Source organism: Asterias rubens, chromosome 22 (genome assembly GCF_902459465.1).
Source record: "Asterias rubens chromosome 22, eAstRub1.3, whole genome shotgun sequence".
NCBI classification, from domain to species: domain Eukaryota; kingdom Metazoa; phylum Echinodermata; class Asteroidea; order Forcipulatida; family Asteriidae; genus Asterias; species Asterias rubens.
Genome location: NC_047083.1, coordinates 10423673 through 10451449, shown reverse-complemented (window position 1 = coordinate 10451449; position 27777 = coordinate 10423673). Strand labels below are relative to the sequence as shown.

The window sequence follows — 27777 nt, the reverse complement described above, 5'->3', positions numbered from 1 at the left end:
CCAAAATTGTCATCTGCGGGTTTTGGGCCAGCTAGTTGACTGTTTTTTTTTTCGTAGGACAGATAAGGCACGTGTTTAAAACAACCGTCAACTGTTGCTTGGCTTTAACCGTAGTAAGGAATAGTTTAACCATAAAACCATGGAGGAAAACCAAACCCACAAAGATGGGACGCGTAGAGGCGCTTTACCCACCAACATAAAACCTGTAAGCAGAAACACTTGTTGAATATATCAATGGCAGCTTATTATCGATCTTGTGCTTTTAATATCAAATAATTTAATATCAAAGAATTAGCATTGGTTGACGGTAGTAAACGGTTGTGCTTGCTCAATACAGTTTCTTATAATATCGCGAAATCGATATAGCGCCCTCTATTACATACAGTTTCTTATCGCGAAATCGATATAGCGCCCTCTAATTAGAGGGCGCTATACAGTCGACGACGGAAGAATATAGTCTGGTTCCCAGACCCAAAAATCTCCAACTAGTAACAAGAGAATCTTTGGTCAGGGAACCAGACTACGAAGAATAATGTTTTGGTCATCTTCGACAATAGAGGGCGGGCTAACAAAATGGCGGGTACACCAAAAAATTAGCACTGCAGGAATAAAATAAGAAAACGAAAAACAATCGGAATTTGGCTCCCTTTACTCATTGATTTCTACATCATTTTACCATATTATTATTGTAAAGATAGTTGCGTTGTTATTGACTTTGATGAATGAAAGTGGACCTTGGTTGGACAGCATGTAAATGGCATGTTTGCAGACTTACTTCCTTCGAGATTCGGGGTAAGAAACTAACTAAGATCATTTTTAAGTTTTTAACTTTGCAACAAATCCTCATTTTGTGCATCTCAACATGCCTTCACTTGTTTTGTATAAAATTGGGAAAAGTTTCCGTATGGCGCCACCACTTTTTCATTCGAAATAAAATAATATAGTATCTAATTTACCTGATTGATATATCCCTTTTTGTAAAAAAGAGTGAAACAGTGGTGGCGCCATAAGTAACATTATTATCTTGAAGTACGCGCTACTAATCCTCCAATCAGATTGGCAGAATGGAGTGGTGATAAAAACCTATATTGCACGGCTAATATCACTACCATGCGTCTTGTGTGTTCTATGTCACGCGCCAAGTTTGCTTGAAGATAAATACGTTATCACACGCGCGCTCGTGGAAATACGGAAGATATAGCGCGTCTGCGTCCCATGTCCAACTCGGCCTTCGGCCTCGTTGGATATGGGACGCAGAAGCGCTATATTTTTCCGTATTCCACTTGCGCTTGTGTGATAACTTATAATACGGAAAGTTATCTCAAAATTGTAGGGTGGGATATATGCTATACACATATATATATAATAATTAAATAAAATAGCAAATTGCAAAAGTTGTGCTCTTTTCCATTGGATGGATCATGGGATGGATTGAATTGATGGATGCAAAAGTTGAAAGTCCTGCTGCTGGCTTCACGGTGCAGTTGGCAGTGTGGACTGTGGGACTGGGATTGAACTGATATTTAAAAAGGAAAGTCTATAGTAGACATAGATAGTTCCTAAAGATCCCCTTTTTGTAAAAATGAGTGAAAAAGTGGTGGCGCCACAATATGGAAAGTTATCCAAGTTTAATTTAAATTAACCAATCAGAACTTCACTCAGCAGGGTTGTCCAGCATGTCCAGAGTCAGAGAGACGGACATATTCAAGCAAGAGATGTAAAACACAGCCAGAGAGATTCATTTCAACTTCAAGACGTCTTGTCAAAGAGAGCAAGCGCAAGAAATGTGATGTTGGCTGTATACACTGAATGTGATCGTCCAGCAAGCCAAGCATAAGGAAATCAGCAACATGCATCTAACCTTGCTTGTGATGTCACTGGTGGTGACATCATGGACGTGGGTTGTCATGGTTACTGGTACCTCATCATCAGGTAGGTTATGTTAACAAAATATTGCTGTCCTTTATTATTGTGATGGTCATGCATATTATTTACTCCTAGAACTATATGAGGTTTGTTTTGCTACCCTCTCCACGAACGATTCATGGAGACGATACCAGAACGAAGCTCGTAGGAGTACAATGTACTAGTGTTTATTCTACTTCAATTCAAATTTATAATCTCATCTCATTTGATATTCTCATTTTGATTGTGTAAACTTTTTTTGATGTCACAAAACAAATTCAGCTTTTTGTACAACAATCTATCCAGCACTATTAAGTACTACTACTACTACGCACTAGATAGACACATGGTGTTACTGTCAACCCAATTATACATTGATACCTCACCATGCAATGCCTTTAATCCCATACAGGTACTTGCAGTTTAAAATAAAATAAAACATTGATTGTGATTATTTCTTATTCCACAGATTTGCTTGAAGTCATTCCGTCATCAATCTCTGTGAATTCAGATCATGAGATGATCATCTCACAAAGTTTGGCGTCGTCCAAAGGTTCGTCAACTCCAGCTTTAATTCCTAGCAACGCAGCTTTCTTGCCTACTCAATCATCCGCTATGCTTTATAGTAAAAAATCAGTACTTTCATCTATTAACCCTACCATGTCATCAAAGACGATGACATCATCATTATCAGCCCCACCAGGAACAGACCGCTCGTCTTTTAGCCACCAACCGAAGAACTCGGCACAGTTTTTAAGTACAGAACTTGGTTCTGTTCAGTCGTCAGAAATTAATATATTTGCAACGCCAATGGAATCGGTTATGAACACAGTTGCTACGAGGCATTCAAGTATTCAGCTCAAAGATTCATTAACACCAAACCCAACTCCATCTCTGAAAGCATTCACGTCCAATGAGCTTCATCAGGACACGTCACTTTTTCAAACTGATGGCCTTTTTCCAAGTTTCTCAGACTTTACATCAACTACTAGGATGGGTTTGAGCTTAGATCACGCTAGTGAATCTCAAATGATCTCCAGTCCCAACTTAAAAACACCAAGTTTGTTTACTTCAATCATTGATGATCAAATGCAGACTTTGTCGTCAGATCTTGGAGTCACGCTTGATAACAGCTTGTTATACAACCAATCAAGTACAATTCTTAAGACTACTGAATATCTCAGCTCAGGTTTGTCTCAACCACCAACGTTAATGACCCAAGTTGATGATGTAGTTACTATGGCAACAGACATTCATTCATTGATGACTGTTACCGAAGAGCAACGTTTATATGAGACTTTAGTCTCAAGCATGATGAACCAAGTTGCAAGTAGTGAGTCGTTTCTTTATTTAAGCACAGTACAATACGATGAAGTACAGTCTACAAACCAAGCATGGCGTGTTTCTGAAACGAGCAAAGTTATGGAAACTACACAGTCTGTGTTGTTTTCATCACAACTAAATGCAAGTAGGGGAATCTCCTCATCAGATACAATGACATCATTGAATCATTTAAAGACTAATTCATTAAGTCTTTTAACACAGAGCAGTATGGTTGCATCCCTCCCAACACAGTTCAATAGTTTGCCAACCCATACTCCATCATCCTCTTTCCTTGCTCAAAGTGCTACTGATCCAAGCTTTATTTCATTGCTTTCAGCTAATAATGCAATAACACAGTCTCCATCGCTAACTTCATTGAGTTTATCTAGTAGTATGCAAGTAACAACTTCTTCCCAATCTGCTTTGTATCAATTCAATCTTTCTCAATCAAGCAGTTCATTTCAATCTGGCTCTGTAGATGCATCGTTTGTTAGTTCATTAATCACAAATCCCTCTGGTAAACAATCCTCGATAATGACCCCTATCCAGTCTCTTATAACCCACCATTATTCAACTGAAACCACGACCCAATCAGTTCACTTTGGAACCCAATCCAACCAGCTTTATCCAACATTCTTACCAAATGAACCATCTATGACGCATGTCACAAGAACTGAATCCATAACGCCATCAGTTCACTTTGGAACCCAATCCAACCAGCTTTATTCAACATTCTTACCAAATGAACCGTCAATCACACAAATGAAAAGAACTGAATCCATAACGCCATCAGAACACTTTGAAACTTCAGTATTTCAAGCAAGCCCCAGTTTGACACCAAGCTACATCTCTGAGAGTCAATTTATAAATGATGGGTTTTTTTCGACGCCAGTCTTTGTACAATCATCCTTTAGTTCACCAATCAACAATAATCCATCCAGTTCATATTTTGCTGATGATAGAAGAAGTTCTAGTGTTTCCATGCAATTTCAGCTCGCTTCATCTTCAGAAATGCTTCAACTTTCTGCTTTGCTGTCGCTACATAACAGTTATACTCCGTCCATGTCAAACGTTATTCAAATATCACAAACAGATCAGCGACAATCTTCAAGTAGAAAGCTTTTAAGTAATGGATCATCCGGAGTAGTCATGGCAACAAAGACATCAACAGATCTGATGTCAACGTTGTCCGGTACAACTTCTCCAACAACGTTGTCTGGTTCAGCTAATCCAATGACATTGTCTGGAACAACTTCTCCAACACCATGGACTGTTACAACTTATCCAACGACATTGTCTGGTACAACTTCGCCAACAACATTGTCTGGTACAACTTCTCCAACAACGTTGCCTGGTACAACTTCTCTGACATCATTGTCTGGTTCAGCTAATCCAAGGACATTGTCTGGAACAACTTCTCCAACACTTGACGAGTCTTATTCAACGAGACCATTCCGGCTTACTGTGGGTGAGTTAATACAAAGTTAATTATTCTAACATTAGTTTTCATACAAGAGAGGAGAGTGGAATATAGAAAAGTATATCGCTTCCTGGCACCTATAATTTCGTACAAGGCCAAAGGCTGAATTGGGATATGGCATGGCTCAATTTCTAAGCCTGTATGGGATGCAGACGTTCTTTGTTTTTCATTTCCAGGAGGGCGTGTGTTATAGCCTCCAAGCAAACTTGACATGCAGGAAACACAATACGTGTTGATTGATTGGAACAGCTGTATCTTTTTGCGTGTAACTAGCTCTTTTTTTCTTCTTTTGCATATCGGCCCAAAATTTCAAGTGCTTGGCAAAAATCCTGCAACATAAATTAATTTGTTTTGGGATTTTCAAACTATTAGAAATAACAAGCCAGACCAACAAATATATAAATTAAAATACAAATGACCCATTAATTGTCTTCTTTGCAGATGTCATTGTTCCTGAAGTCACAGACATCACGACTGATGATTTCATTTCTACTCTAGAGTTAAGTCTAGCTCTTGCTTATACCGAGGGAAAGACTCGACGAGACGACAGAGAAGCCGAAATTCAGAATCTTCTTGACAAACTCAATCCTGATAATGACCCACTGCTTTATAGACGCAAGAAAAGAGCTATGACAGTCGATGGCAACACTGCCCAGGTAAAACATACTGCCGAGTTAAAGAATACTGCCCAGTTAAAGAATACTGTCCCAAAAGTCCCCATTATTATAGAGAAAAACATGACGTTTCCCGAAACAGATATAAGCCAAACTCAAAACTGTGTTTTCTAACCCACCTTTTGATATTGTCATCTTGTTAAATAATAATAATAACAACTGCATTTCTAAAGCACCTTCACCTCCAAAAGAAAGTTTCTAAGCGCTCAGAGGATCGAAGGAATAATTATGTATACGATGAATTGAACATAAATGTTTTGAGAAGAGTCTTTAAACTTGAGATAGAGGTGGCTTGTTTGATGTGTAGAGGGAGATTGTTCCATAAATAAGGTGCAGCAACTTTAAAACAACGTTGACCGTATGTTTTGGTGCGTGCAATATTAGGGATTACTACATTGTGTAGCTGAACGGAGGTTTCTAGTAAGAGTGTATGTTAACCCCCCTTTCCCCTCCACCCTTTTTTAGATTGTTGAGATAGCCCGTGACCCCACCTATGCAGTAAATGTTGTCATCGTATTTTACATTGCTGTGGAAAGTGGAAGTATACAAGCGACGGAGTCCAAAGCAATATTTGATGAATTAACGCTTACAGAGTTAACGTTTTATCTTGGAGTTGTGGTGGAGACAAATCCTATTGGTGAGTCATTCATTTCAAATCTGGAATGGGTCTGAATTCCACCCAAATAATATGCCTGGGATTTTTTTTTACAGAACTCAGGAAAGTACTGACTAGTGCCAGTGCTAACACACATCGGTGTATATGGGTAAAATAAAAAAATGCATGTTATTTATCCCTGATGCAAATTGAATATTTGAACTGCCTCTAGCTACCGGGCAATCTCGGTGGTCTATAGTTGGTAAGACACTGCTCTAGAATTGCAAAGGTTGTGAATGTGAATCCAACTTGAGTAATATGCCTGTGATTTGTTTCACAGAGCTGGGGAAAGTACTGAGTATACAGTACTAACACACATCGGTACACATCGGTGTAGGGTAAACCTACAATTAATATTCTTTATCCCTGATGCAAATTTAACATCTAAATAAACCTTCCTTTTTCATACAGAAGTAATTCCGCCTGATGTTGTCATGACGACTCCTCCAGCTCCAGCGAGTAGCTATGTTTGGATCATCCTTCTAGTTAGTGGTCTGAGTGGTTTCTTCTTTCTTGCATGTTGCTGTTGTTTTTGTATCTGTTGCCGTCGTCCAGTGAAGACGTCTCGAGATGGAACGATGGACATGGATACATTAAAGATGCTACAACATCAACAGAAGGTGAGAAGAAACTCAGTCTGGAAGACATAATTGAACCATGCAAGAATATCTGAATAAGGGGGCTTTGATGTTGGGCCTTGAATTAACCCACTGCACCCAAAGCAATTGCTTGGTGTTGCCCTGTGCTTTTGATGTGGTGCCCTTTGCAAGGTTTCAATACAATTGAATTGTTTTCCTCATAGATGTGCCCCTTGTGGGGGTGTCGTGGCCGAGTGGATAAGAGCACCGAACTCAAGCTCTGATGCTTCTGTTCAGCAGAGTGTGGGTTCAAATCAAGGTCGTGACACTTGTGTCCCTGAGCACTTAACACTTAAGACTAGGACACTAAGAGTGTCACTAAGACACTTAACTATAATTGCTTCTCTCCACCCAGGGGTAAATGGGTACCTGTGAGGGCAGAGATGGTTCTTGTGATTGGTTTAGCCATGTAGCGCATATAATTGTCGCACAGGCTGTATACTCCCCAGGGAGCTGAGATGGTTTAAGGAATGATTTAAGGCCCAGTGACCAGGGGTAATAATGTCGGAAGCGCTTTGAGACACCCCGTGAAAAAGCGCTATATAAAAACCGTGTATTATTATTATTATTATTACCAGAGGAAAATTGCTGTGCCCTTCAAGGGCACAGTTCAAAGCATGCGATGTCATATTCATTTTTGTTTACGCATTTTTGTTTTTATAGAAAGATTGCTCATGAAAGTTATGAAAGTTGGGGAAAAATTGAGAGTGTTTAACCTCACAATAAAATGGTGTTAAATGTGATTCTATTTTCATTTCAGTATCCATATAAACCTTACAAGACACCAAACCAAACTCCAAGAGGTTTTGATGTTGCCAAGGAAACGGATACAAACAATGATGCAGCAGATGGATTGGAGGCTGGTGCTGGTAGTTCTGGAATGAAACTTCAGCACAGCAGTACAGCATCAGCATTAAGGGACCAGATGAGGGATACAAGGTACCAGACCAATATTAGAATAAGTTCATCAAGTCAAATTGAACATTCTTTATTACCGATGCAAATTTAACATCAATTAAATTGTTACAGTCGGATTAGAACTGCCTCTAGCTACCGGTCAATCTCGGTAGTCTAGTTGGTATGACACTGCTCTAGAACTGCAAGAGTCGTGGGTATGAATCCAACCCGAGTAATATGACTGTAATTTTTTCTTTAAACAGAGATCGAGAAAGCACTGAGCATACATTGCTTACACACAGCGATGTAAAGGGGTAAAACAAAAATTAATAGTTTTTATCCCCGATGCAAATTTGACATTAATTAAATCGTTGATTCTTGTTTCTCCTTTAATATTCAGGTTAGATATGGATGCCCTATCCTCATCATCAGAATCCCTTTCTTCACCTGTCCATGGAGGACCAGTAGTACCCCCTCTACAGCTTCAACATTTGCAGGATAAATCCCCCAAGAAATCAACTGAAGATGAGGAAGAGGTTTTTCATAAGACTGTGTCATCGTTAGAGAGCCGTTCCAGACCGAGCTCAAGGAATCATGGAGGGATAGCTCAGCCGAGATTATTACCTCTAAGAACACGGATGGTAAATACAGTCATCATTATTTATTTAGTTTATTTATTTTGATTACACATCCTTCGGATGAGGAGGCTTAGGCTTTTTGAGAAAGAAATCAAGCATCTGAAAGCACACAACTTCATGCGATAAGGGTGTTTTTCTTTCATTATTATCTCGCAACTTCGACGACCAATTGAGTTCATATTTTCACAGGTTTGTTATTTTATGCATGTGGTGAAATACACTAAGTAAACAATGATTCTAATAATAAATATATCTGATCTATTTTTAGACTCAAGATGTTGACCAAAGGAGTGCAACATCTTCACCAAGATCACCTCTCACCACATCAAGTGAGTCTGAACCATTCCGCTCATAATAGATGGATTGCATTACGCATCATCAGATGCCATCTTTGATCAATTGTGCACTTTCATTGGCTGAGAGTCGGCCGTAGCGCCTACACATGTCCATTGTTTTACATCAAAGATGGCGGTCAATGACGCGTATTGCAATCTGTATTTTCTGTATTGCAATCCATCTTCTGTTTCTTTAGAGTTGTCTTTGGCGTATTCTACTTCTTCTTGTTTCAATTTGTAGATTTTGTAGTTTTGTGTCACTAGTAGCTCTAGGATGTTTTTAGGTTTGTGTGATTAAAATGCCATGTTTGTTTGTTGGGTTGTTTGTTTGTTGGGTTGTTTGTTTGTTGGGTTGTTTGTTTGTTTGCTTGTTTGTTATGGTGTTTGTTGATTTTTGTCTAGATTGATAGTTAAGTGTACTTCTAAGTTTGTATTTTCCGAGTTATATATATATATTTTTTTTTTACGAAACTATTGTCTATTGCTTTTAAATTTTGTAATGTTCCCAAAGTATATATACATTTGGCTGTATTTTTATATTTTTATTGTAAATCTGTATTACAATTCAGCCTGCCAGCTTTAAATAAAACAGTAATAATTCATTGTAGAAGAACTGAGTTTGAACAAAGAACAATTGACTGGAGTGATACTTGAACCAACGACCTCTAGATTCAAAACGTATCGGCGCTCTACCAACTGAGTTATCTAGCCCTATTTGGCGGTCTCCATATTAGTCAATATCTTTGCTTGAGTGTGCACGTCAGTATTTGTATTACAGTTTATAGATTTGCTACATGACATTTGACTCTTTTGCTATATTTGATTTGTTCAGGAGAAGGAGAAGAATTAAAACGACTCTACCAAGCAGCCCAAAATGAAATTTCACAAATCTTGAATCCTGACGCAACTTCAAATCCCCCAGACTTGATTTATATTTCACCGGACAAACGGAGATCGTAAGTTGAATTTTTGGTAGGCCCTGTTTTTGAGTGTATTTGTATTCAGTTCGCGTTAACACCATGTTTATATATCTTCTTAACTTGCCCCAACTTCATTAATACTGTAAATGCACAAACTTGCTAAGCACAGAATAATATTGCTTAGTAGAAACTGCTTACCAGCAGAAATTACATTAAGTATTCCTTAATGTGGATGGTGCTTCCCACTCAATTTTCGGCTTAGCAAATAAAGTTTTCAAGCAGTATTTTCTGCTTTACAGCTGTATGAAATTAGACTCTGTGTAGAGTTTTTCTTTGAAACATTGTCTGCTATTAGTTCTTCTACTGCACAGTAGTTTCAGAATTCGGGAGACTTCTCTGTTCTGAAAAAAACTATCCTGCTTATTAAATTCTACCCAGTGGAAAGGTAGAAAAGCGGCGGGGACTTCTACCTTCGCTTAGTGTATTGAGGGAACGTATCATGATTGACTTTTGTGTCTGGAATCTTTTGATGAAATCCCTACCCCCTTAAAAATTATGTGAATTTCTCTGAGTTCAGTTGGGTTTACTCTCGTTTTTGCTATTTCAGAAAGAAAGGAAAATCCAGTAAGAGAAAATGTGTTGAGAAGGAGACTAAGTTTGATAGTGAGGAGAGAGGTCAAATACTGCCAGATACACATTATGCCAGGAGGTCAACCAAGCAGCAGGTATGTAGTCTTCATTTCAGCAGTCTGTATTCTTAAAGGTAGCCCTTTCAAACATTACATCAGTTTATCTGAACTTAGCTCACTTCACAAAATCGACACAAAACATAAACTGAATGAAGGGGACTCGTCACAAATGTATCAAGAAATAACTTTAATTATTTAAGCAAAATATATGTTGTGCTTACTAAATAACAGCAATATAATATTATTTCATGTAATTTATACAATTTCTCAGGTTATGAATGTACATTTTCATCATTCTATTTTTGTAATCATGTGTGACATAATGTCACGGCGCTGTTCCCCAAATATTGTGAAATATCAAACTAGAAGGGAGACCGCACCCCATTAATTAACCCAACCTCATTTATTGACCACGCCCTGTTCATTGACCCCATTATTGACCCAGCCTTGAGAATTATATTAAGTAAGGCTTGATGCATTTTTTAAAGATTAACTTCTCATGCAATAGTAAAGACTTAGTGTCAGAGATCGCAAGAGATGAGATGAAAGAGATATTTATGAGATGAGATTAAAGAGATATTTATGAGATGAGATGAAAGAGATATTTATTTACAAAAAATAGAGTTTTATTTGGATGGACTTAGGGAGCTGTAAATGGACATGATACAAACAGAAACTATGAATATTGATGACTCTAATGTACTGAGTAAATGAAAGCAATCTTAATGGTATGATGACAAGGTACGTAGATAACTGAGCTTATTAGGTACAGGTGCATGTGTTTTATATTTAAACTACTTAATGTTGGTCCTGCACTGACTAGGATCCAACTTAGCTAAGCTGCTTTAAGAAGAAATTATTGCTTCAATATTTTTCTGTTAAGCAAACATAAGCATGAAACCAGTCACAGATTGTATATAATGTGGTTGTATTTTGGCGGGTAATGTTATTCTAGTAAGAACTTTTTGGTTAAGCTTAGGCTCCTTGTTGTGCTTTAAAGGCAGTGGACACTATTGGTAATTACTCAAAATAATTATTATCATAAAACCTTTCTTAATTCTGAGTAATGGGGAGAGGTTGATAGTATAAAACAGCTCCCTCTGGAGTGACGTAGTTTTCGAGAAAAAAGTGGTTTTCTACAAATTTGATTTCAAGACCTCACTTTTTAGAATTTGAGGTCTTGAAATCAAGCATCTGAAAGCACACAAACTCGTGTGACAAGGGTGTTTTTTCTTTCATTATTATCGCGCAACTTCAACGACCAATTGAGCTCAAATTTTCACAGGTTTTTTATTTTATCCATACTGTCTTTAAGCTTAGGCTCCTTTTTGTACTTTAAAGCAGCTGTTTCAAAATGGCCCCATGGCACAATGGCAAGTCACTGCTTACCACTTAATTGAAAAACTCATCTAAAAGGCACTGGATATGTGTGGTTATTACTCAAAAAATATATTAGCATAAAAACTTACTTGATAACGAGCATCACATGTCAGTATAAAACATTGAGGGAAACTTCTCCCTTTTCACAGTAATTTTTTTTTATTTGTAATTTCATGCATATTGGGATACTCTTAAGTGAGAATTCTGCTCTTAGCCAGTCTTGTTATAATAATATGCTTTTATATTGATGAATAGTTTCTGGTTATATTCGTTTAAAATCAAAGTGAATTGGAACACAACAGTTGGCCTTGAAAGTTTAAATAGTATCAATCAGACATAACCGCAGAGGCATGAAGGATAAAATAAAGTCCTCAGCTCGTCTTGGCAACAACTTGCTTATTGATGAATAGTTTCTGGTTATATTTGTGTAAGACCAAAGTGAACTGGAATACAACGGTTGGCCTTGAAAGTTTAGATAGTCTCAATACATATCAGACATAACCAGAGCACTTGAAGGATAAACCATACAAAAATGAAGTCGTAGCCAGTCTTGTTATAAAAAAATGCTTTTATGTTGATGAAAAGTTTCTGGTAATATTTGTGAAAGTAAGACCAAAGTGAACCGAAACACAATGGCCGGTTGGCCTTGAAAGTTCAGATAGTCTCAATACATATCCGACATAACTGGAGAGGCTTGCAGAATAACCATAACCTCTTCAACATCATTCTCATACGGTTTAGTGTCATTCTTTGCTTCTGTGTTTTGCACCGTCTCTAAGATGGTCTGCAAGGCTCCTCTGCAGTTAGTATCGCTAAGCAACTGCCTCCTCTTGCATAAATCAGTCATGAGTTGCCCGAGCATCATCACCAGTAAAGCCAGGTCGTGTTTGTCTAAGTTGGAATGGCGAGATAACTTGAGTAAGTTATCATGGACTTCGTGGTGGGTGCCACTTCTGAAGAACATGTAGAAGTCGTTGGCGCGAGTGTCAAGAATAACTTGTTGGTTATTGCTGCTGGTCTCCATCTTTGGTTGTGTGTTTCTGAAGATGTTGAATTCAAACCGTCTTGTTTATCAGCAACGGTCAGGTAGCTGCAATTACTGAGTTCAAACAAGTGTGTTTATCGTCAATGATTTGGTGACTGAGATCGCTGAATTATAACTGTCTTGTTTATCGGCAACAGTCAGAGATTAAGACAGTCGTGTTTTTCCTGTGATGGTAGTCAGCAAATGATGTTCAGACTCTTGTTTTGGTAACGTCTTGAAGAAATCTGTAATTGAAAAAAGTATATAAAATTGAATGCGAGAAATAGAAATAGCTGATGTAAGTTTCATGTAAGTTTCAGACCTGTGGAAATGCAAAGATAAAGTAAATAACCTGACGTTATTTCTGTGATGGTAGTTGGCAAATGATGTTCAAACTTGTGTTTTGATGAGGTCTTGGAGAGAGAAAGTGAAATTTGTTTTATGAGACCGATTTGGGAAATAGAGTGAGCTGTTGCAAACTGCTTACCAACCAACAGGACCTGTTGAAATGCAAAGAGATAGTTAGCAGGCCTGACGCTGCGACCCTAGCTGAGTCTCTCTTGAAGTCTAGATGACCACTCAACCCAGACAATCAAGTACAGTCGACTCTTGGTATAACAAGGTTGCTTGGACTGGCCAAAGACCTCTTTATAACATGAACATTGTCATAAGAGGGCAGCAAAACCAAGGAACACAAAGTAGAAATGAGATTTGGGACTTCAGGATGTACTCTTTATAGGCAGAACCTCTTCTTAACAGTGTTTTTTATAAGGAGGCTATACATTGGTTTAACCATGGAGGAAGAAACATTGTTAAACAGAAGCAGTCAAGTAGAAAGAGATGAAAAGAAAGCACTTTAGAGAAAGATGGAGAAAGCAAGGGATGAACAATAGAGGAGAGAGGGTGTGGGGTAGGGGGTTTGACCACAAGAGAGATACAGGGGGGCACAAAGGACTTCCAGAAAGCAAGTGATGAACAGTGAAGGAGAGAGGGTTTGGGGATAGGGGGTTTGATTACAAGAGGTTGGAAACACAAAAGACAAAATCAAAGGTGGGTGGAAGGGAGAACAAATGATTGATTAGTGAATGAGACTCAGTGGAAGAAAGCAGAAAGAAAAGATAAGTTGTCTTCTAGGAAATTTAGACCATGGGGTTGAATGGTCTTAAAGGCAGTGGACACTATTGGTAATTACTCAAAATAAATATTAGCATAAAACCTTACTTGGTAATGAGTAATGGAGAGCTGTTAATAGTATAAAACATTGTGAGAAACAACTCCCTCTGAAGTAACAGAGTTTTTGAAAAAGAAGAGAGTGTCCACACATTTGATTTTGAGTCCTCAGAATTAGATTTTGAGGTCTTGAAATCAAGCATCTGAAAGCACACAACTCCGTGTGACAAGGGTGTTTTTTCTTTCATTATTATCTCGCAACATTGATGACCGATTGAGCTCAAATTTTCACAGGTTTGTTATTTTATGCATATGTTGAGATACAGCAAGTGAGAAGGCTAGTCTTTGACATTTACCGATAGTGTCCAGTGTCTTTAAAGGTGCTTTATCATGGTATAATGTTTGTGGTGACTCCAAGTAAACAACCTTGGTGTGATTAGTGGTGGCTCTGAGAAGAGCCATTTTGTTCTGCTCCACGTTTCGATCAGTGTGCTCTGATCGTCTTCTTGAGAATGCTGGACTCTGCTGTGTGTATGAGCTTTATGTAGGGTTGTCTGGCAAGAGTATCAGGGCCCAGCAGAAAATATTGCTTAACAATTGTCTGCTAAGCAGACATTAGCAGGATACCAATCACAATTTGTACATGTGACATAGTAGCTTGGCTGGTAACCTTAATCTGGTAAGCAAAATGTTGTTGTGCTTTGCTACTTTTTGTGTTTCAAGCAGCTCTATGAATTTTGGCCTATGTTATAAACCCATACTATGTGAAGTTATTCATGCAAGTTGAAAATACATACAACGGTCGTACCTACCTTGATTGTATGCCACGTCACCCTGGTATTAATGCACACAAATGTAAACAACAACAATCTGAAAAATCTACTCTGCGATGGTAGAATAGCAAGCAATTCTCCAAACAACAAAATCTACCTGGCAAGTAGATAGCCTTACCACAAGCCAAATATATATTGATACCTCACCATGCAATGCCTCAAATCTTATTGACAAATTTATCATCAGTTTCCATAATGCACTATTCCAGCATAGAGCTAAAGACTAGACCAGACAGCTTGCCTTTGATGTTTGAATTATTCATGATGTAAATTAGATGTCAATTGTACGTGAATCAATTCATCATATCACCAGATGGAAGTCTCCACATTATAATCTTTCTATTTTGTAATTGATGCACTTAAAAAAACCTTTTGGTTGGCAACTAGTTTGCAATATTTTCACAATAAGTGATGCCATGGGACTAATTGTGAATTTGGTCCACCCATTTAACCTAACCTTCAAAAATAACGACAGCCTCATTGCTTTAATAGTAAGGTATAATAGAGCGACCTTGCAGTGATGTTAGTTGAATGGGTTTGGTCAAGGCTGTGTATAAATCCAATAAGAAGTTTGTATTTGTAGAACAACAACCCCACACAAGGCTAGGTTTGGTAGTGGTTTAAGTCAATCTGAATGCAGTATTGGGTGTGTGTAAATCAACTGAGAATGGTGTTGTTAGTTGGTAGGCATGGTATACAATGTACTGGTAGGCAATTATGCGTCAAAGTTCGAGGCAGATCTCTAATAAGTCACAGCTCTAACAGCAAGACGGTTCTCTAATGAACAAACCCTACCTGGCAAGTAGACACACACATAGTAATACAGCAAACCAAATATATATTGATACCTGACCATGCAATGCCTTAAATCCCAGAGTCAAAGCTCAGCTGTAAACAAATGTATGTACTGTACATGAACCCTCTATTGTTGTTGTTGTATAATACATGGTTGACTGGGTTTTACGAAGGGCGTCAAGGCTGTGTATTACATGTACCCATGTATTTCATAGCCTACAAGCCAAGCTGGCAGTAACCAATCTCTCTTTCATACAAACATTGGTTTAACGCATTTGATTATGAATTGCACACCAATCAAGTTGTTTGTTAAGATGATTTCCCTGTCAAGGGAACTCCGCAAACTCCCACAGGGGGATATAAAAGCCAAGCTGGTAACTCTCTCTCATACAAACATTGGTTTAACGTATTTGATTATGAATTGCACCAATCAAGAAATTGTGACTCAGTAATTAGAGGACAATACTTTCTTTTTAGTCTAGTCATTTTGAAATCAGCGGTTGGCTTGGTAGGATTTGAATGCACACTTGGTATTGAGAGTCAAGCAGTATAGATATTAAAGTTGAACAAAAAACTGTTAATGGCTCGAAGTTTGGACCCCAGCCGAGTCTTTCTCAAAGGCTAATGACAACACAACAAACCTGAACAGGTAACTCAATTGGTTTATATTGATATATAGGTAACTAAAGTGTAACATGAATGAAGAGAGAGAGAGAGAGTCATGGGATAAGCACATGCGAAAAAGCAAGGGGGTAAACCATGAACATGGAGACAAAAGGGGGTGGGGTGGAGGGAAGGGGCTGGGTTGACCAAAAGAGGATGGGAACATGAAGGACAGTATCAAGGGTGGGAAGAGGGGAAAAGGTAAATAATTAGCGAATTGGGCAGACTGAAAAGGGTTATTAGTCCCTTCCTTTTTGGATATTCCATGTTTTTGACCATGGGGTTGAATAATCTGAAGGCGCCTAATCCACAGATTCTCCCTACTCAACTTGGCGATTACCTAGTGCCTCATCATCTTCCTCCTTGGTCAATGTCAGAAATTAAAGTTCTTAAAATAGCAATCAAATCAAGAAAGAGCTTATTTAATCATTGATTGGTTTAAAATTTGTGCGAGGTTGTTCCTTGCCCTTGGTATTAAACCGCTTTGATAAACAAATAATGTACTTTGCTCTGCACGATAGTAGACCTCAGACTACAGATGGTTGACATGCATTTTATCATGTTTATTGCAATTAGGTTTTTAATCATTAACGTCTCAAGTATTTACTTCCGCTGTTTATAGAGAAAAAAAACCCAAATAGAACAGAGTCTCTTTTACCATGGCACAGAGCCAATCCTTTTAAGAAGTGAAATGTTTTTAAGATGTTGGTGTTAAATACCCCAACAAATTTATTTAATTAAAAAAACAAAGCGGGTTTAACAATTTTCTTCCTTCGGATGGGATGAAAGTGGTTGGTCCCATGTGTTGTGTAACACATGTAAAAGAACCCAGTGCACTTATCAAAAAGAGAAGGGGTTCGCCCCAGTGTTCCTGGCTGTGGCTGCTGAATGCACCGTAGCACCTTGTAAACCATTCATGGTGATATTTAAAGGAATACATGTCTCATACTTGTAGCTCCACATTATGTGACATACTTTGCAGGAAAAAATACTGAGCGCTTTGATACACCCCTAGGGGTGTGATAAAGCGCTGTGTAAGAACACAGCCGTCGATTTTACAAAGAGTTAGGTCTCATCTTATCTCAAGTTAGGATTAATCTTAAGATCTGCATCGATACAGTGCAGGTTTGAGACACGTCCTAAGTCCTAAGAATAGTCTAAAGTTAGGAAGAGTTTAGTGAAATGGACGGCAGTATTCCTTTATTCATATAGGCTCTGTATAATATACAAACATGCAGCCAAGTAAACAAACAATCTTAATGTGCAAATTGACAAACTGACTTACTATGATAGTGTTGTTCCCAGATCAGAAGAAATACAGCACAGAGTTGTTGATCAAAGCTCTCCTTCATCAAACAATGCTGTGTGTTGCGTTCGTACTTGTATTTAAAGCCCACTATTTCACATTGTTGTTAAAAACCCACTCAGCATTATTGTGTTTGAGCAATACTCTTGCATCCAAATATAGACATTGTCAATCCTTATTTGGACTTTGTTATGATCTGTGAAACATTCTTAGCTGTGAGTAGTCAATGGATTTCTCATTGGGGAAACCCCCTCATTGCATCAGTTTGTTTAGATATGTCCAAGGGACTAGGTCTAGTTGAGCAACATTCTATGCCATAAAGATACAGTCTAAGGCCCTTTTCACACAACAGTTATTTTAGCAGGGGTCCATTGCTTAATTCTAGCATGGTTGTAAAAATTGACAATGCACTTCTTGTGAAAGGACAATATTGGACTGTCTCTTGGTCCCTAGTGAAATCTCTCGCCTTGGTGCCCTTGCCCTTTCAAAACAAACCAAAGCATACATGTACAGGCCAGAGTACACGTTTTTGCTATGTGTGCCCATGGTACAAAGTATAGTGGAGGCCTTTGAAAAAAACACATGGACTGTATATCATAGTTGTCCTTCCATACGAGGTACTCTTCGCAACCTTGTTAAGTTTATGTAAGGTACCCTTGCTAAATTGCTGCCATGTGAAAAGGGTTATAGATTGGTAAATACTCGAAAATTCCATGACCATACAAATTTACTTGGTGAGAAACACGATGGTATCAACTATTTTTGAAAAGTACATGGTTTGGTGAAATGTTTGACAAAGAGAAATGGTTCATGCTTTTGAATCTTGTCTCAATATTTCTGAGAGTTTGCCCCCCTTTGGGAATGATGTGGCCAGAGATGCGGTTGTAACATTCTATCCAGACTCACACAGACCAAGATAATAACTGTTTAAAACCCAATTTGAAAGGTTTTCATTTTCATACAATAATATTAATAACACTGTTTTTATATATACTCATCCTAAAAAGCAATGTTGTTCTCCCTTTAAAATTCAAGTACATTATCAACTATAAGTATTGCATGGGGGTGACTGTTCATGCGAGTTTAATTCTCCTCTTGCGAAATAACTTAATGGTCTGTGACTGTAGACATCATTCATATCACACGACTATGGATTTCCCCAATGAGCAAGAAAGAACATGTAATGTTCACTGATGATCAATCAATGCTAATGTGAGCCAACGTCATTGAGTTTGACCCATTATTATTAGCCTCACATTAATTGCAGACAATTACTTTATGGAGCACACAGGCCTGGTACTTCATGTCGGGCAACGAAGGTGATTGCCTCCATGCCCCCTGGTCATTGCCTTGGTGCCCTTGAAACGCTCCAGTAGAAACTGACATTTCACAGAGGCAACGAAGGTGATTGCCTCCATGCCCCCTGGTCATTGCCTTGGTGCCCTTGAAACGCTCCAGTAGAAACTGACATTTCACAGAGGCAACGAAGGTGATTGCCTCCATGCCCTCTGGTCATTTCCTTGGTGCCCTTTAAATGCTCCTGTAGAAATTCACAATTGCCTCATAGGGTGACCTTTATTGAGGAGAAAATGCCTCATAGGGTGACCTTTACCGAGGAGAAAATGCCTTGGTGCCCTTTGAAAGCGAGGCATATAGGCCTGAGATTATTTGCTCAAGTATATGACCATGGTTACAGAGTATTAATGCAGGCCTAAAATAATACAAAATTAACATTTTTCTCATAGAATGTCCCCTTATTACCATAATACCGGAGGGAAATTGCTGTGCCCCTTCAACAATGAAGTTCAAGGCCTGACCAGGGGCCAATTTGCTTAAGCACGAAAACAGCTCGCTTATTTTTCACATGTTACTGGCAAAAATTTCATGCCAAATACATTGCTTGTGACTGGTATTTAGCTGTTGTTTGCTTAGCATAATAATTAAGTGGAGTCTTGGCCAGTAATCTGATTTTACTAAGCAAGGATTTTTTTGCTTAAGCAAAAATTTGTGCTTAAGCAACTCTATGAAATTGGGCCATGGACTCAAACCATAATACTGTCAGGTTGTTTTTTGAGGTATGGCGGGCACTATGCATGTAGGGGTGCTTGCTGTTTGGTTTGGGTGTATACAAACAAATTTAACCAAACCTAATGCCATATGAGTGTGTTCATGGTTCACCATATCTCTAAATTACTTATAAAGCAAGCATACATACGGGTTTAAATGCAACCGTTTAAATGAAAACAGTACAACAAAACTACAACCTCAAATATCAAATAGTACCTTTTGCACGTAGCAAACAATCAAACTGCAGCCGAAATAAACATCCATGGTATATATAGAGCAGACTACCATTGTCTGCTGCAACTGTTGACGTGACATTTAAAGACCTTGGAAAATGTTATGTTGGCAGAGAGTGCACTTTGAACTTGAGCTTCTGGTTACTTATTGGAACAGTGGTTGTCAGGCTAGTTACTTGTTGGAACAATGGTTGTCATGCCAGTTATTTATTGGAGTAGTGGTTGGTAGGATAGTTACTTATTGGAACAATGGTTGTCATTCCAGTTACTTATTGGAGCAATGGTTGTCATGCCAGTTATTTATTGGAGTAGAGGTTGGTAGGATAGTTACTTATTGGAACAGTGGTTGCCATGCTAGTTACTTATTGGAACAGTGGTTGCCATGCTAGTTACTTATTGGAACAGTGGTTGCCATGCTAGTTACTTATTGGAACAGTGGTTGCCATGCTAGTTACTTATTGGAACAGTGGTTGCCATGCTAGTTACTTATTGGAACATTGGTTGTCATGCCCGTTACATTTGAATGACCGAACTTCAACAGTGTACACTGCCTTGGGTCTCTAGTGCAATATTGAACTGTTATTGTTGACTACAGCTGTTGGGTTAGTTCTAGAGACAGGATGTATTTGCAACAATGCAGCACTTGGTTAAGTTTATTCAATATTGGATTTAATTGATTCTTCTTTTGTGAATTAATTAATCTCATTAGGCGGTGGAGGTTGCATTATTTGGATTGTTAGCAAAGTGTGAATATTGGTCAAATTAAAGTAACAATCCTTGAGAAAACTGTCACAATCCTTGAGAACATTGTCACAACCCTTGAGAAAACTGTCACAATCCTTGAGAACATTGTCTCAACCCTTGAGAAAACTGTCACAATCCTTGAGAACATTGTCACAACCCTTGAGAAAACTGTCACAATCCTTGAGAACATTGTCACAACCCTTGAGAAAACTGTCACAATCCTTGAGAACATTGTCTCAACCCTTGAGAAAACTGTCACAATCCTTGAGAACATTGTCACAACCCTTGAGAAAAAACTGTCACAATCCTTGAGAACATTGTCACAACCCTTGAGAAAACTGTCACAATCCTTGAGAACATTGTCACAACCCTTGAGAAAAAACTGTCACAATCCTTGAGAACATTGTCACAACCCTTGAGAAAACTGTCACAATCCTTGAGAACATTGTCACAATCCTTGAGAAAACTGTCACAATCCTTGAGAACATTGTCACAACCCTTGAGAAAACTGTCACAATCCTTGAGAACATTGTCACAACCCTTGAGAAAACTATCACAATCCTTGAGAACATTGTCACAACCCTTGAGAGTTAAATGCATATTTTTTGTTGATACCAACAAAAACTTACAAACATAGCAAATTTATGTCCCCCGTGTGAACTGTGTTTAAAATCAAGTATTTGGAATGTGGAGTTTTTAGCCATTTTATGATTGGTTTAAGTTGACTTTTATTTAAACAAGTTTGTGAAAAATTTTGAAAGAAATATGGAAAGAAATATGTATGGGTAAAAACTAAATGAATAAGATCACTGATGTTGTTTTTATTTACCGTGTTTATATTTAGATGACATCATCAAAGCGTCATCCAGAAGCATTAAACGAAGCTAGAAGGAGAGTTCATCATCTGATAGATGAAGCCTTTTCATTGGTCGGTTTATCTAAGAACGCCGTCTCACCCTTAGCAACAGATGAAGCGACATCAACAGCAGACGATAAGGTAGGAAGTAGTAGACAGGCCTTGTGTTTATTACTTCTGTTTATTTAAAGGACTCAAACTTGCGGGGGGGGGGGGGGCATCCACCAAACTGCAGGGTATTGAGACCTCAAATGTTTATTAATAAAGTAATTTTAAAGGCTCCAACTTGGGAGAGGAGGGGGGGGGTCCACAAAAAATAGCTACATGTTATAGAAGATAACATAAGAAGATCTCATAAATGTGTCTTTAAGCCTATGTGTAGATTCTTAAAATCAATTGAAATGCCATTTTATACGAGTCGTCATCATGTAAACATAACTTGTTTCAGTTCAATATATTGCAGAGTGAAGTAATGTTATTCAAAAAACCAAACCCATCTAGACTCGTCTGATCATGAGTTTACTGCCCTGATCCAGAAGTCATTGCCCTAAGGCCAGTCGTCCCGTGTACAATTTGAGCTCTGATTGTGATAGGAATGAAGGGCTTCTGAATGAATGTTCCTATGGATCCAAACAACAATACAATGTATGCCTGCTTATAATATTTTCATGCTTTGTTTTTTTCAGTTGTTTGTGAAGGATAAAGATGCAGCATTGGGCGGAGGTCCATACTCAACATTGTAAGTATATGTCTCAAGCTGTCACAAACACAGTGTCCCTTCTTCTTAGTAGATCAACATAGGTCAGGTAACCTCAACCTCTTTGAGCTTGACCTTGCATTAAAGGCTCCCAGAGGATAAGCTTGCTGGCTGGAAGCTCAGGGTGGCAGACGTTGGCTCTTAGCTTGGGGAACTTTGGCTCTTAGCTTGGAGATAGAGATCTGAGTTGGATATATGTGTTCTTCAGGAAAAAAGTGAATGCTGACGCAGATTGAGTGTCACTGAGTGACGGATATGTGCGCTATATTATAAGAAGCCACTATTATTGGGTGCGTTTGATTAGCTTACACGATTTGTTTGATTAGCCATCATGTGATATTCGTGCCCCGGTGGTGGCCCTCAGTGTCAGCCATTACAGACCCAACTCTAGAGCGGGTCTCTGGTGGCTACCACGAGTGTAAGCCCCTGGTACACACAGGGAAGCTAATCAAATGCATTCAGTATTATTATTTTATTGAAGTCAAACTTAAATTTTTTTATTCTTAAATTTCAGGAAAGACAGCAGGACTTTCATCACGGAACATGAAGACAGAAAACAACCCAAGAAGAAGGAGGAGGAGGTTTCTGATGTCGGAACTCGTGTCCTTGTAGTACCAGTTACGCATATACCTGATAAGACGTCTGATGTTGTATGGAATCCGTATCACGCAGAGGATGAGCTTAATCAGCTTCAACAATCACAGCAGCTGGTAAGGATTCTAATTGTTCAGTTATTATATTATTGATGGTTGATTAAAATTGAACTTGTAGCCAATGGCTAAATTGCGTCAATGTTATACAGTAAAATATTTTTAAAATAAACATTAGGGAAAGCACAAAAGACGAATTGCAACATACGTCATCGGCCGCCATCCTTGATGAATATGTACGCGTGAAGAGCCATCACTGGCCGAGAGTCGTTGCGTAGCACGTACACACTTTAATATCCATTGTTACATCAAAGATGGCGGCCAACGACGTGCATCGCAATCCATCTATATATTAAAAAGGAAATGTTTAACCGACCGCAACAACACACAAGAACAACAACAAAAACATTAAAATACCGGAGAACTCTACATACAGGCAAGAAATTTAAATAACATTAAATAACATCAGTCCATTGCTGTTCAAAGTTTCAATCAAGCAACTTTTCAGTGCTGGTCATTATTATGTGGTTATTCTTTATTTGTGCATTACATCAGGCCTCAAGTTGATTCATCCACAGCAATTGTCATGGTGTCCTGTGCTTTTGCTGTAGTGACTTTTGCAAAGTTCAAATAGAAATTCTAATTGATATCTTAGAAGTGCCCATTACCAGCGGAAAATTGCTGTTCCCCTAAAAGAGTAACGTTCAAGGCCTGTAACTTGAACATAATCTTTGAACATATATTAAAGAGATGATAAATTGAAGGCACATTTGGTTTGAACATAACTTTTGTGTCACTCTGTTGTTTTTTGCATGCGCCTTTATCGGTTTCAAGAGATGTGTGCATTAACAAGTCCATATTAATATTGGTATTATTTTTATGTGTTAGGTTTACCATGGTATTTCTTGAAGTGGTTGAAGACTATGTTAAATTTCAAAATATCAAAAATCAGCAGGGGGTCCGCTAATTGATGAGGGTCCTATCCGGTTATGATTTCCATCTTGCTTCTCCTTGTGCAGAAGTCTTCATCTAGCTTCAAGCCTAATGCTAAATCAATAATCATTCTTAATAATGGAATTGTGTTAACTTTATTTTTCAGACCTCATCGGTTGCTGGCAGAGTGGATAGGAAACCCAAACCCGATGAAGCACGTCATCTACATATGCCTGATCCAGTAAGTGTTGCAACACACACTTCTGAACCATGGATGAAAAGACTGACAAGAAAGACTGACCAAGAACAAACACTAAACCAAAGAACAACGTCCGATGGACGCAACATTGAGCCATTCATGGAGCAGCAAAGCTCTAGACGACACGTACCCGATCTGGAAACGTCTCAAGTTGATGATCCATATCTGGATCCCTACCTTAAGAAGAGTTCTCATAACGATTTGACCGCGAGTCATAACTTACTTGAGTATCCTAACGCTGCTTCGGAGGAAGACCCTTATACGATGAGAATGTCCAGAGATAAGAAAGATGCTGTGGCATCAGACCCAGATCCTAAACAAGGTGATATGTTATCGACCATCGCAATGGAGCGTAGAGTTGGTAAACCGATTAAGGATGGGTATGATGAGATTGATGTGTCAAGAGGGGCAGAGTCAACTAATCTAGTAGCGGCAATAAGAGATGAGTTAATACGATTAGCTAAGAAGACTGATCACTCTTAAATCAAGAGGGCAGAGTCGACTAATCTAGTAGCTGCAATAAGAGATGAGTTAATACGATTAGCTAAGAAGACTGATCACTCTTAAATCAAGAGGGCAGAGTTGATTAACCTAGTAGCTGCAATAAGAGATGAGTTAATACGATTAGCTAAGAAGACTGATCACTCTTAAATCAAGAGGGCAGAGTCGACTAATCTAGTAGCGGCAATAAGAGATGAGTTAATACGATTAGCTAAGAAGACTGATCACTCTTAAATCAAGAGGGCAGAGTTGACTAATCTAGTAGCTGCAATAAGAGATGAGTTAATACGTTTAGCTAAGAAGACTGATCACTCTTAAATCAAGAGGGCAGAGTCGACTAATCTAGTAGCTGCAATAAGAGATGAGTTAATACGATTAGCTAAGAAGACTGATCACTCTTAAATCAAGAGGGCAGAGTTGACTAATCTAGTAGCTGCAATAAGAGATGAGTTAATACGATTAGCTAAGAAGACTGATCACTCTTAAATCAAGAGGGCAGAGTCGACTAATCTAGTAGCGGCAATAAGAGATGAGTTAATACGATTAGCTAAGAAGACTGATCACTCTTAAATCAAGAGGGCAGAGTTGACTAATCTAGTAGCTGCAATAAGAGATGAGTTAATACGATTAGCTAAGAAGACTGATCACTCTTAAATCAAGAGGGCAGAGTCGACTAATCTAGTAGCTGCAATAAGAGATGAGTTAATACGATTAGCTAAGAAGACTGATCACTCTTAAATCAAGAGGGCAGAGTTGACTAATCTAGTAGCTGCAATAAGAGATGAGTTAATACGATTAGCTAAGAAGACTGATCACTCTTAAATCTTATACAAGTAATGAATGTTTATGAGTGCGATGGTGCGAATATGTTTATGAGTTGATAGATGGAATTTTCTATTCAAGTAGGCGGAGCCAAGTTGAATGGATGATCCATCTTTCCTTTAGGATGCCTTGCCAACTCAATAACTCAGATTGAGATAATTTAGATTCAGATGTTGGTATTTGGACATTACTTCTGATTGAATTGCATGACTGTAAATACTTGCCGTTGTTTGGTTTGTCACCTTGCCGTGTCAAAAGACTTGATGTTTTTTAAATGAAGAATTGACAGTAGTTCCACAATTTTAGTTTTAACTGTACTGTGAATAATTTATATGCAAATTATAAGTAACCTTTTCATGCTTTTAAAGGTACTGGATACTATTGGTAATTGCTCAAAACAATACTTTTAAACACTAAAGCTAAAGAGACCCAAAACGCAGTTTAAAATGTGAAACTTGCATCTCTTATTGAGGGTTTAAATGAAGTCAAAATGAACACAGAATGTAATTTTTAGCTTCTTGGACCAACCTTAATATGTGAGAAGCATGGACTATTCAAATTTATATTCAATTTATGAGTCAATTTTCAGATTCTTTATTCCTACTGTTTTCAATTTAAGTGTGCTTTTGAACTTGAAATTTATTGCTGCAATTACAAAAATTATCTTCTTTAAAAAAATTATAAGTTTAATATCTTTGTGATTTTTTAGAAATATCACTCTTTTAAAACTTCAAAAAAAAAATTCTTAAAATATTTGCAAATGTTGTACATAAATTTCTGCTTGTAAATACAGTTTAGAGAAGTTTTGTTTAATATTTAATGTTAAGGGTTTGAAGTATAAGCTAACATGCCTGGTACTTATTAATGTTTGAGCAGCTGCTAAATTGTGAACCCAAACTATCCTAAACAGGGTATACGTAACATTTTATACTGCCGTCAAATTTTTAGTTTCATTTTGTTGTCCTGTCTATTTACTATCAAAGATAGAGGGCATGCTTGCCATTGTCATTATGAGATAAAGTCACCACAGAACCAAAGAGAAATATATGATGGCATCTTTTGTTTTGATCAAATTGGGAATGAATTTGAGATAGACAACAAGTTTAACAACATATCATTTAAATTGATCCATTATTTCTTGTATAATAATATAAAAAAAGCTACACACCAATGACTGGGAATTATACCCCAAATACTGTGAGAATTATTACATTTAATTACTTTGGTAATTAACAATCTAATTTACTTTATTCACCAGTACTATAATAAAATGTGGAAATAATCCGTTAACATTTAAATACCAAATGAAAAATTGACATTATCAAGAACAAACTTAATTTTTATTTTTATTTATTTCATTTATTTTATTTTATTTTATTTATTTGTTTACTTATTTATTTATTTATTTGTTCATTTATTTATTTATGTTTTGAGTTGGGTTTTTTTTGTACACAAACACAATTATTGTTGTACCATGACTTTGATTCTTTGCAATATGATTGTTTGTATTCATATCAATTAATGTGTCTAGATTGTAGTCGATTCAAAGATGCATGGATTGTATTCACAAAATGCCTGGCCGAAACAAAATCCATTAAAATCAATCGATTCATGACTTAAAAGTAAACAGAAATCCCTGTCACATTCATTGACCCACAAGAATGTATTGATTCTTAAAAACCTTACTTGAAATATTAAATGATTAGTCAATTCGAATCTAAATGACACAAAGTGTTGTCATTAATCATTCTTGTTTAAATAAAACCAGTTTACTGATGTTATCCTTATCTCACACTTATCTGTCACACCCCACCCCGCCCAATACATAGCTTCTTTTATCCTGTCCCAATCCTTGTGATAAATCCTTGTTTATGACCCACTTGTTCCACTTACTGATTTGGAACAAAAATTTACATTAATTTGTGACAAAGTGATTTGATTACATAAACGTTTGTTTATCATTCTTTCTTTTGACCAGTTTCTCCCTTCATTTCTTTATTTGTGGAACAAATCGCAAATAAAAACCTTACTCTTCCGTCCCAACAACTTTAACTCACAAAACTCACACAAAATGATCTTTAATTCATCCTTTCCGAACACACTTAGCCCTTTAAAAAAAAACGCCCACAGATTAGTTATCATGCGCTCCAACTCGCAGGCTGATGACGGAGGTTAATCTAACAAGAGGGCGCTATTTCACTATAATTGGCTATAGGGTAGACTCAAGCCACGATTGCAGACTTGGAACCAAGTCTAGAGATTATAGAGAGCGCCGATAGGGTTGCATCAAATGAGTCGATCGCTGACAGGGCGTCCTGCGCATTGCAATACAGACAGTTCGAGTTACCATCTTGCACCTTCGGCGCTCTATAATCTACTAATTTTCAGCGAACGGTACGGTCGAGTTGGACATGAAGGTCGAGCTGGGCAGGAAGGCCTCGTACACTATGTGTGGAGGGGAGGTCGAGTTTGGCAGGAAGGCCTCGTACACTATGTATGTGGAGGAAGAGGTCGAGTTGTACAGGAAAGCCTAACGTGTGGAGGGGGAAGTCGAGTTGGGTCAGGAAGGCCTCGTACTGTGTCATGGACCTATATACAGCAAGAACTTGATTCCCCCATGGATTTATTGA

The 27777-nt window shown here is 37.9% G+C and overlaps 1 protein-coding gene across 4 annotated transcripts; it reads left to right on the top strand.

Moving 5' to 3' along the window:
• The first annotated feature begins 573 nt into the window (after positions 1-573).
• On the top strand, positions 574-26543 carry LOC117305003 (serine-rich adhesin for platelets-like). 4 transcript variants are annotated; one of them, XM_033789683.1, is made up of 16 exons: positions 574-792; positions 1666-1932; positions 2375-2458; positions 4322-4696; positions 5150-5364; positions 5848-6019; positions 6449-6657; positions 7436-7614; positions 7973-8213; positions 8479-8539; positions 9378-9501; positions 10073-10190; positions 21214-21366; positions 21912-21964; positions 22497-22692; positions 23732-26543. In XM_033789683.1, exons 2-16 carry the CDS (start codon positions 1851-1853, stop codon positions 24305-24307), a joined length of 2838 nt encoding a protein of 945 aa, XP_033645574.1. In that variant the 5' UTR covers positions 574-792; positions 1666-1850; the 3' UTR covers positions 24308-26543. The 4 variants fall into 4 exon arrangements, with proteins under 4 accessions (XP_033645574.1, XP_033645572.1, XP_033645571.1 ...); XM_033789681.1 differs by having other exon boundaries at positions 2375-4696; positions 23732-24266; positions 24519-26543; XM_033789680.1 differs by having other exon boundaries at positions 2375-4696.
• Positions 26544-27777: the final 1234 nt, after the last annotated feature.